The following is a 12,161-nucleotide window of genomic DNA, read 5'->3' as shown; positions in this document are numbered from 1 at the left end:
AAAAGAAATTACAATGAAAAAAAAAGCTACTTTAAACTGAAAGAAAAATGAAAACACAACATGTTAAAATATATGAGATGCTACTAAAACGGTGCTTACAGGAACATTTAAGATATTAAATACATGTATTAAGAAAGAAGAAGGCACTGGGTGCGGTGGCTCATGCCACCTGTAATCCCAGCAATTTGGGAGGCCATGGTGGGCAGATCACTTGAGGTCAGGAGTTTGAGACCAGCCTGGCCAACATGGTGAACCCCCATCTCTACTAAAAATACAAAAAATTAGCTGGATGTGGTGGCGAGCGCCTGTAATCCCAGCTACTGGGGAGGCTGAGGCAGGAGAATCACTTGAACCTGGGAGTTGGAGGTTGCAGTGAGCCCAGATTGTGTCATTGTACCCCAGCCTGGGCAACAAGAGTAAAACTCTGTCTCAAAAATAATAATAATAATAATAATAATAAAGAAGGATCTAAATTCAATTATTGAAGCTTCCACCTAAAAAACTAGAAAGAGAAGAACAAATGAAACCCAGTGTAAGCAGGAAGAAAGAAAAGATAATCATAGAGGTCAATGAAATAGAAAATTTAGAAAAACAGTAGAGAAATATCAATAAAACCACATGCTATTTTCTTTTAAAAAAATCAATACATTGGTAAACTTCTAGCCAGACTTGCCAAAAATATGTAAAACACAAATTACCAGTATCAGGAATGAAGTAGGGACATTACTACAGAATCTGCAGATATTGAAAGGATGATAAATAACTTTATGCCAGTAAGTTTCATGACAGATGAAATGGAAACATTTTCTTGAAATATACAAATTACCAAAGCTCAGTTAAGAAGAAATAGATAATCTGAAGAGCCTGTATCTATTAAGTTAATGAACTTTATCGTTAAAAATCTTCCCACAAAGAAAACTCCAGGCCCAGACGGCTTCACTTGTAAATTTAAGGAAGAACTAACATAAATTTTATACAAACTGTGCCAGAAATTAAAAGAGAAAAAAAACACCTTCCAACTCATTTCATGAAGCAAGCATTACCCTGATGCCCAAATCAAAGACATTTTTAAAATGAAAAAGAAAGCTACAGATTAATAGCCCTCGTGAACACAGATGCAAAAATCTGTAACAGAATTTTAGCAAATTGAATCCTTCAGTATATAAAATATATGATAATATCTTATGACCAGGTAGCATTTATTCCAGGAACACTAGGTTGTTTTAACATTTGAAAATCAATCAATGTAATTCAATTAATATATTCACAGAGAACGATTATATGATCATCTCCATAGATGCAGAAAAAGTATTTGATAAAATTGATCACCTATTCCTGTAAAAAAACTCTTAGGAAACTAAGATTAGAAGTGATAACAAGGTTTTATTAAAAAACCTACAACTAACATTGTACTTAATGCCGAAAGACTGAATGCTTTCCCACTCAAGCCAGTAACAAGACAAAGATGTCCACTATTGTCACTTCTGTTCAACATTGTACTGGATGCCCTAGTCATTGCAATATTACAATAAAAAGAAATAATAGGCATACAAATTAGAAAGGAAGAAATAAAATATTTTATTCATATATGACATGATTATATATGTAGAAATTCCTAATTGACAAAAAAGCTACTAGAACTAAAAAAAAAAAAAGTTTAGCAAGGTTGCAGGATACAGTATCAATATATAAAAATTACTTAAATTTCTGTACACCAGCAATAAACAGTTAGAAATTTAAAAAATTTTAAGACCATTTTTATGACATAAAAATATGAAATACTTAGGAATCAGTTTAAGAAAATATGTGCAATATTTGTACACTGATAACTGTAAAATATTGCTGAGAAATTAAATAATATCTAAATAAATGGAGAGTATACCATATTAATGGAATATAACACTCAACAAAGTTAAGATGTAAATTCTCCCTAAATTGTTCTATAGATTCAATGCAATCTCAATCAAAATCCAGGGAGGTTTTTTTTTGTTTTTTGTTTTTTGTTTTTTTTTTTAGCAGAAATTGACCTGTAAGTTATATGGTAAAAGGACTAGCACAAGAGCTAATATAGTCAAAATAATTTCGAAAAATAAGACAAAGTTGGAACTACCTGATTTTAAAACTTACTCTAAAGCAAGATCGTGTGCTGTTGGTATAAGGATATACACAGAGGCCGGGCGCGGTGGCTCAAGCCTGTAATCCCAGCACTTTGGGAGGCCGAGACGGGCGGATCATGAGGTCAGGAGATCGAGACCATCCTGGCTAACACGGTGAAACCCCATCTCTACTAAAAAATACAAAAAACTAGCCGGGCGAAGTGGCGGGCGCCTGTGGTCCCAGCATCTCGGGAGGCTGAGGCAGGAGAATGGCGTAAACCCGGGAGGCGGAGCTTGCAGTGAGCTGAGATCCGGCCACTGCACTCCAGCCTGGGCGACAGAGCCAGACTCAGTCTCAAAAAAAAAAAAAAAAAAAAAAAAGGATATACACAGAGTTCAAAAGATCAGAATAGAGAATCTAGAAATAGCACTATATATATCTAAATAAACACATACACACCCAGTAGATTTTTGATGAATGTGCCAAGATAATTCAGTGAAAAAAGGATATTCTTTTTAGCAGATGGTGCTGGATTAATTGAATCTCCAAATGTGATAAAATGAACCTGACCCTTACCTTAATACCGTATACAAAATTTAATTCAAAATGGATCCTAGGCCTAAATGTAAGAGCTAAAGCTATACAACTTCTAAAAGAAAATGTAGGAGAAAATATTTGTGACCTAGGCAAAGGTTGCTTAGATCTGACAAAAGAAATCTTAAAACCTTAAAAGAAAATTTGGACAAATTTGATCAAAATTTTAAAATTTGCATTCAAAAGATAATGTTAAGAAAATAAAAAGGCAGACATCAGCTGGGGAGCAAATATTTTCAAAACATATATGGTAAAAGGCTTGTATCCAGAATGTATTAACTTTTACAACTCAGTAATAACCCAATGAAATCCAATCGTTTTTGGTTTTTGTGGTTTTTTTTTTTTTTTTTTTTTTTTTTGTGAGATAGGCTCTTGCTCTGCTGTCCAGTCTAGAGTGCAGTGGCGTTATCATGGCTCAGTGCAGCCTTGATTTCCTGGGCTTAAGCAATTCTCCCACCTCAGCCTCCAGAGTAGCTGGGACTACAGGCTGGCTAATTTTTTATTTTTTGTAGAGACGGGGTCTCACTATGTTGCTTACGCTAGTCTCGAACTCCTCGCTTCAAGCAATCCTCCTGCTTCAGCCTCCCAAAGTGTTGTGATTACAGGTGTGAGCCACCATGCCTAGCCCCAATTTTTTTGTTTTAAAGGCAGAAGATTTGAATACACTTCACTAAAGAAGATAAATAAGCACATGAAAATGACACTGAGATACCACTGTAAAATCACTAGAATGTCTAAAATTAACAAGATTGAGCAAACACATGTTGGTGAAATGTAGAACAATTGGAACAAAGTACTGATCTATGCAACAATATGGAATAATTTCAAAAGCATTACACTAAGTGAAAAAAGACACAAAAGAATGTCCACTCTATGATTGTACTTGTGTGACATTGTAGAAAGGCAACAATTGTGACAGCAGAGCAGTGGTTGCCATAGCAGTGGTTGGGAGGGTACTGACTGCAAAGGGACACAGGGAGCTTCTCAGCATCATAGATAGATTAATATCTTAATAGTGGTGGTATTTAACTCGACTGTAAACATTTGCCAAAACTTGGAATTGTACAACTAACACTGATTAATTTTATTTGTATATACATTGTATCTCAGTAAAGCGAAATTTAAATAAAAATAGGCCAGGCGTGGTGGCTCACAGGCAGAGGCAGGCAGATCACCTGAGGTCAGGAGTTTGAGACCAGCCTGGCCAACATAGTGAAACCCCGTCTCTACTAAAAATACAAATTACAGGTGGTGGGCGCCTGTAATCCCAGCTACTCAGGAGGCTAAGGCAGGAGAATCACTTGAACCCGGAGGGGGAGCAGAGGCGGAGGTTGCAGTGAGCCAAGATCACGCCGTTACACTCCAGCCTGGGTGACAAGAGCGAAACTCCGAATCAAAAAATAAAAATAAAAGCCAAGCCTTCGGTAGTTCTGTCAGCAACATCAACAGTGACTTCTTATGCAGTTCCTACTGCAGTGTGCTTGGGGCTTTGGGTCACTGGACTTGGTAGATCTCAACCGGCACCCATACCATTTCTGTCTACCCTGTAGATAGCACAGAACCCATTTGCAATAATTAACCAATGTGAAATGATCTCTACAAATGCTGTGGTTTGCTGTTTCAGGTGCTTAGGAGAACATGCAGTAGAGCTTTTCATCAAACAAATGGAACGCGTCATAGTATTTTGCTAATATGGACAACTCTGCACAGAAAAATGAACTCACTGGCAAACATCCCAGACGTGCCATTGAAGTACAGAAAGGTACACGTGTCTTTGCAGGGAGGAGATAGCTCCTGACATATGCTTATTTTAGTACATAAGAGCAAATTTTGGGGGAATAGTAAATCCTGGGTTATATCCACAGGGCCATCCTTATAGGCATATCAGATAGATGATTTTAGGCCCTCTGTTTCAAGTGTGATGATTAGAAGAAACTGTGAGAAGAAAGGATGAGAGAAGAAGGAGGAAGCCTCTTTAAAAATAAAAAACAAATAAACAAAACCCAGACTTGTTATTTCCAGGTATCTGGTAAGAATCTCTATCCTCAAATTTAGATATATAAGAGATCTTTTTTTATTTCCTGGAACCCAACTTGAGGTATGACTGCAAACCCCCATTCTGCTGGGTTGTTGGAAAGGATAACTCCAGCCATTATCAGCATAAATCCTATCTCCCTCGTGGCTGTTTCAAGTTTGGAACTTTCCCAATAGTTAGTGTAATCCCGGGAGGCTGGATTGGGGAGGGGAGGAATACTCAGGTCATTGGTCGACCATCCACATTGGTGAGATCCTCAGTGTCCCAGCTCATGTGCTCCCTTTGGTTTTGCTAGTTTTCTGGCAAACTAGTGTTCTGGTTTGTTAGTGTATTCTGGGCCATACCTGTGGTTTAGGAATTATTGCTGAGACTGGAAACATCATTGTGAGTCCTCCTAGGCTCTAGCACTTTTTCTTTCAAGGCTATTATCACCTCCCTGGTGGGCTTCCAGAGTCACTGCTGGTCTCAAATCTAGAGGAATCTCTCTCTCTTCCTCCCATCCTCTGATTTTGCACTCTCTTTTTCTTCAATATTTCTTTAAATTGAAGCATAAGTATACATTCAGGAAAAGTGCACAAATCCTAATTGTATAGCTTAATGAATATTCACAAAGAAGACACCACCTGTGGAATTACTTCTCAGACCAAGAGAGAATGTCAGCAGCATCTCAAAAGCCCTTGTCCCTTCTCAGATATGATCTCCCTTCCCCACGAAAGTAAACACTACGATTATCCTGACTTCTCACATCATTAACAACTTTAGTTTGTTTTTGAACATTATGTAAATGTGAATCATACAATATGAACTCTTTTCTCTCAGGCTTTTTTCACTTATGTTTCAGAGGTTTAACTTCATGTTGTTTTATCTTATGTATCAGTAATTTGTTCATTTTATTATTCTTGTTTGAATATACCACAATTTATTTATCTATTCTACTACTGAAGGACATTTAGGTTGTTTCCAGTTTGGGGCTATTATGAATAAAAACTTCTGTAACTATTCTTGTGCTTGTCTTGTGGGACACATATTTATGTATTTCATGGGTCTATACCCGAGGAGTGGAACCGCTGGGTCATAGGGTATGTTTAGGGTAAGCTTAGTTGATATTGCCAAATGGTTTTCCAAAGTAGGTGTGCCAATTTTACCTCCTTACAAGCAATATATGTGAATTCCACCTGCTCCAAATCCTCACCAACATTTTAAGCTCATAATAGTTTTAATTTGCATTGCCTTAGATCAATGAGATTGAGCACTTCTTCATGTTGACTGGCCTTTTGGATATTCTCTTTGGAGAAGTGACTGTTCAACTTTTTTGCCCATTTTCTTCTGCTGGGTTTTTCTTTCTTTCTTTTCTTCTTCTTTTTTTTAATATATATTTATAGGCGTTCTTTAAACCATTCTGTCCTTATTTATAGGGGTTCTTTAACTATTCTAGAAACAAGTCATTTGTTAGCTATAGGTAAATGTCTTCCCCTATCCTGGGACTTTCCTTTCCACTCTCTTAACAATGTGCTAAGAAACGGAAACTCTTGATTTTAATATAGCCCAATTTATCAATCTCTTTATATTTAGTGTATATGTCTATTCTATTAATACTTAAGAAATCTTTGCTCATCCCAAGATAGTTTCTTCTAGAAACTCTATTACTTTACCTTTTACATTTAGATCTACAATTCACTTGAAATTGTTTTTGTATGAGGAAGACACCCAAGTCTGTTGTTTTCCATGTTGACCCAGCACCACTTATTGAAAGGCTGCTCATTCTCTACTACTCTGTATTGCTGTTGCTATCTTTGTCATAAATCAGGTGTCCAGGCATATGCAGCTCTGCTTCTGGATTATTTATTCTGTTCAAATATCATACTGTCCTAGTTACTGTAACTTTATAATAACTCTTTAGTAGCATAAGCCCTTCAACTTTGTGCTTCTTTGTTTATGCTGGCTATTCTTGACCCCAGTGCATTTCCACATAAATTTATTTTACTTTTTTATTTTTAATTTTTATGGATATGTAATAGTTATACATATTTATGGTGCACATGTGATATTTTGATACAAGCATACAATGTGTAATGATCAAATCAGGGTAGCTATAAAAATTTTACAATCAGCTTATTAATGTCTTAAAAAAATCTCTACTCTCATTCTAATTTGGATTACATTGATTCTAGAAATCAATTTAAGGATAATTTACATCTTTACAATAAATATTAACTTCTCTAATCCATGTATAGATCCTTTTACTTTAAATTGTTCTCAATGTTTTAGAGTTTTCTTTGTAGAAGTCTTACATATCTTCGTTATATCTATTCTAGGCATTTGATTTTTATGCTGTTATAAATGGTAATTTTAAATTTTATTTTAAATTGTTTGTTGCTGGTATACAAAAATATTAATTGATTTTTGTATATTGACCTTGATTCTGGCGACCTCACTAAATCCAACTATTACCTCTTATAGGGTATCCATAGATTCTTTTGCAATTTCCCCATATTCAATCTTGTCATCTGTGAAAATGACAACTTTATTTCTTCCTTTCTCATCCATATATTTTATATTTTATGTATTTTTAATATATTTTATGTAGGCATTTGTATTGGCTAGAGACCTTCAGTACAGTGCTAAATAGAAGGATGATAGCAGTTGTACTAGTTTCACTCCCTATCTCGAGGGAGAGCTTTTAATATTTCACAATTTGGTATCACGTTTGCTATAGGCTTTTGTTATAGACACCTTTTATCAGATTAACAAAGTTTGCTCCTATTCCTAGTTTGCTAGAGTTTTTCTTTTAATCATCAAAGAATATTAGATTTTATGAAAAGCTTTTTCTGTATCTACTAAACAGTTACTTCACCAAAAAAAAAAAGATATACAGAGGGAAAATAGCATATGAAGGAATGCTCAGCATCATTAGTCATTAGGGAAATGCAAATTAAAACCACAATGAGATACCATTACATACCTAATTGGATGCCTGCGATTAAAAAGACTTCCCATTGCTGATGAGAATGTGAAGTCATGGAAATTTTCATACACTAATAGTGGGGATGTACGAAAGTACAATGACTATGAAAAATAGTTTGGCAGTTTTTTAAAAAGTTAAACATCCGATCTAGTCATTCCACTCCTAGGCATTTACCCCACAAAATGAAAGCTTATCTCCATTTAAAGACTTGCAGATAAAATGCTAATAGCAGTTTTATTTGTAATACCCCAAAACTGGCAACAACTCAAATTTACATCACCAACGAATAAACATCATGTTTTTATACAACGGAATACTACTCAACAATAAAAAGCAATGGAGTATTGATATATCAGCAACAGAGATGAATCTCTTAGTAATTACGGTGAGTGAAAGAAGCCAGATAAAAAGAGTACCTGTTACAGGTATATGATTTTTTTTTTTTAATCTATTGAGATACTCATTTGGTTTTTCTTTTTTAGTTCATTAATATGATGAATTATATTGATTTTCAAATGTTAAACTATTTTTGCATTACTGGGGTTGGTCATGATGTATTATCTTTTTATATATTGTGTATATATATGTTTATATATCGATTTGCTAAAATTTTTCTAAGAATTTATGTATTTACATATATGAGGGCTCTTGATCCCTAGTGATCTTTTTCCCTCTTGTAATGACACCGTATAGTTTTGGTATCAGGTAGTGGTTGCCTCATTGAATGAGTTTGGAAATGTCTTTTCCTCTTCGGTTTTCTGGGACAGCTTGTATGGAATTGATAGGTGGAGTGTTCTATAAATGCCAATTAGGTCAGGTTAGGTAATAGTTTTGTTCAAGTTTCATATATCTTTACTGATCTATCTACTTGTTTAAATTATTGAGGGAGATGTTTTGAAATCTCTGACTATAATTTTGAAATTTTCTATTTTTCTTGCAGTTTTATCAGTTTCTGCTTCTTATATTTTCTATCTCTTTTTATTGGGTGCATCAGCATTTAGGACTCTTAGGTTCTCTTGAGGAGCTGACTCCTCATACTGATCCCATTATGAAATGACTGTCTTTAATGCAGGTAATATTTTTTGCTCTAAAATCTACTTTATCTGATAATATCTATCTTTTGCTTAGTGTTAGCATAATAAATCTTTTTCCATTATTTTACTTTTAACTTATTTCTGGGTTGATATTTAAAGTATGTTTCTTGGAGGTAACATATAGTTGGGTCTTTCTTTCTTATGCAATCTGAGAATCTCTGTTTTTTAATTGGGATATTTAGATTATTTATGTTTAATGTGATTATTGGTGTATAAGTTTGTCTGTCGTCTTGTGACGTGCTTTCTATTTGTCCCATCTGTTCTTTATTTACCTTTTCTCTGTCTCTTGTGTTATTTTTAATGCTTCAATTTTATCTCATTTGTTAGCCTATTAGGAATAACTCTTTGTAGTATTTTCCTGGTGGTTACCTTAAAGCAATGATTGGCAAACTTTGCCCCTTGGACCAAATCTGACCCCCTGCCTATTTCTATTAATAAAGTTTTATTGGAACACGGCCACCCCAGTTTGTTTATGTATTATCTGTGGCCGCTCTTACTCCATAGTGGCAGCACTGAATAGTTGCCACAGAGAATAAATAGACTGCAAAGACTAAAATATTTACTATCTGGCCGGGCATGGTGGCTCACACTTGCAATCCCAGAACTTTGGGAGGCTGAGGCAGGAGGATTGCTTAAGTCCAGGAGGTCAAGGCTGCAGTGAGCTATGACTGCACCACTGCACTCCAGCCTGGGCAACAGAATAAGACCCTGTCTCAAAATATAGATTAATTAGATAGATAGATAGATAGATAGATAGATAGATAAATATAGATGGATAGACAGATATGTACTCTCTGGCCCTTAGAAAAAGTTTGTTGATCCCTACATACTTTAGAGTTTATAGTATATATCTTTTTTTTGTTGTTGTTCTTTTTTTTTTTTTTGAGACGGAGTCTTGCTCTGTCGCCCAGGCTGGAGTGCAGTGGCGCGATCTCAGCTCACTGCAAGCTCCACCTCCCCGGTTCACGCCATTCTCCTGCCTCAGCCTCCTGAGTAGCTGGGACTACAGGCTCCCGCCACAATGCCCAGCTTATTTTTTTGTATTTTTAATAGAGACAGGGTTTCACTGTGTTAGCCAGGATGGTCTTGATCTCCTGATCTCATGATCCGCCCACCTCAGCCTCCCAAAGTGCTGGGATTACAGGCGTGAGCCACCGCGCCTGACCTGTTTTCTTTTTTTTTTTTTTTTGAGATCGAGTCTTGCTCTCTCCGGCTGGGGCGCAGTGGCACAATCTTGGCTCACCTAGGCCTCCCAGGTTCAAGCGATTCTCCTGACTCAGCCTCCTGAGTAGCTGGGATTACAGGCACCTGCCACCATGCCTGGCTAGTTTGGTGAGGAGGACTCCCAAAGTGCTGGATTACAGGCTACCACACCCAGCCTATAATCATTACTTTTTAAATGTTTAAAATGTTATATTTAAATTATTCAATTTATACTCATAGTTTTATGTTTTCTATTTACCCACATATTTACTATTTCCAGAGCTCTTCATTCCTTTATGTGATTCAGATTTCCAAGTGATATTGTTTTCTTTGACTTGAAGGGCTTCCCTTAACATTTCTTGTAGCTCCCGTTTGCTGATGATTAATTCTTTCAATATTTATATATTTTTTAAAAGTTTTTATTCTGCTTTTGCTTTTGAAGATGCTTTTACTGGGTACAGGATTCTAGGGTGACAGGTTTTATTTTTATTTTTTTTCCTTTTAGTGCCTTAAGGGTGTTGTTTTCAACACCAATCTGCTGTCATTCTCATATTTGTTTCTTCACATGTGACATGTCTTTTTTCTCTGCCCAGTTTTAACATTTTCTTCTTGTCACTTTTTAAGCAATTTGATTATGGTTGGCCTACGGTGTCGTTTTATTCATGTTTCTTGTATTTGACGTTAAGTGACTTTCTTGAATCTGTGAGTCAATAGTTTTTTTTTATCAAATTTGGAAAAATTTCAACCATTTTTTCTTGAACAATTTTTTTCTGTTTCTTCTCTCCTCATATTTCTTTTTTTGAGAGCCTGATTACATATATATTAGGCTCCTCAAAGTTTCCATACAGCTCACTAATCCTTTTTCTTGTCCTTTTTCTGTGTTTTATTTTGTATAGTTTTATTTCTATATCTTCAAGTTTACTAATCTTCTTTTTCTCTTCTAATTTGCTATTCATCTCATCTAGTGTATTTTTAATCTCAGATATCTTAGTTTTCACATCTGAAAGTTTGATTTGGATCTTTTCATTATATCTTCCATGTCTACTTAATATGTTCAGTCTTTTCTCTGGCTTCTTGAACATATGAAATACAGTTAGTATAGCAGTTACAGTGTTCTTCTCCACTAATTCTATCATCTGTATCATTTCCGAGTTGGTTTTGATTGTTTATTTTCTCCCCACTTTGAAGTATATTTTGTCCTTCTTCCTCCTATTAATTTTTTATCAATGCCAGGTATTTTGAATTTTACCTCTTAGGTGCTGTCTATTTTTGTAGTCCCATAAACATTCTTGTGCTTTGTTCTGAGATGCAGTTAAATTGTTTGGAAACAGTTTGATCTTTTCAGGTCTTGCTTTAAAGCTTTGTTAGCTGGAACCAGAGCAGTATTTAGTCTAGGGGTAATTTGGCTCTATTTCTGAGGCGAAACCCTCCTGCATACTCTGTGTTCCATGAATTAGGAGGTTTTCCTGCTGTGACTCATGAAAACAGGAGCTATTCCTGGCCCCGTGGAAGCCTCCGGGATTGCTCACTTGAATTCTGCCAGGTGATTCCTTCTCCAGCCCTGGGTAGTTTTCTCATGTGCATGTGTCGGTCAATACCCAGGAACTCACTCAGGGGACCCTGTTGCAGAACTCCATAGCTGTCCATCTGGGTAGCTCTCTCTTCTCCGGTACTCTGCTCTGTGAACTTAGCTGTCTTGGCCTTTCTGGACTCCCAGATCCATTTCCTCACCTCAGGAAGACCACGGGGCCCCATCTGGATCCCTTCTTCCTGTGCTGTGGTCTGGAGATTTCCTCCTGGCAGAAAGCTGGGGGCCATCTTATTGCCAACCTCATTTATTTTGCTTCTCTCAGGGATCCCTGTCCTTTGTTGCCTGATGTCCAGTGTCTTGATTGCTTTGTATATCTTGCCCATTTTTAACTTTTTTTTTTCCCAGCTGGGAGGGCAAATCTAGTCCCGTTTCGGTTAGAAATAGGAATTTAGTCATCCAGAGTGTTTTTCAAAAATTCTACTTTTTTAATTGTTTCATCAAGAGGGCTGCTCTGACAAATGCCATTCTGTTATAGCCAGAAGCCTTGGATCTCCTTTCCAGTCAGGCAGAAACTCTCCTTTCCCCAGGAGAACGTCCTTCCAGTAACCTTTTTAAAGCAACTCTCTTTCTTTACTGCCTCCT

The 12,161-nt window shown here is 36.2% G+C and overlaps 1 protein-coding gene across 4 annotated transcripts in view; it reads left to right on the top strand.

Moving 5' to 3' along the window:
* Positions 1-12,161, top strand: part of STPG1 (sperm tail PG-rich repeat containing 1) — a 56,806-nt gene that overhangs the window by 8,927 nt on the left and 35,718 nt on the right. For all 4 annotated transcript variants that reach the window (XM_021937506.2, XM_009201794.4, XM_021937494.2 and 1 more), the window contains one exon: positions 4,316-4,453. In XM_021937506.2, coding sequence (XP_021793198.1) covers positions 4,384-4,453 — 70 coding nt within the window. In that variant the 5' untranslated portion in view covers positions 4,316-4,383. The remainder of the gene's footprint in view (positions 1-4,315; positions 4,454-12,161) is intronic.

This window comes from Papio anubis, chromosome 1, assembly GCF_008728515.1.
Source record: "Papio anubis isolate 15944 chromosome 1, Panubis1.0, whole genome shotgun sequence".
Lineage (NCBI taxonomy): Eukaryota > Metazoa > Chordata > Mammalia > Primates > Cercopithecidae > Papio > Papio anubis.
This window is presented reverse-complemented; position numbering and strand designations above follow the sequence as displayed.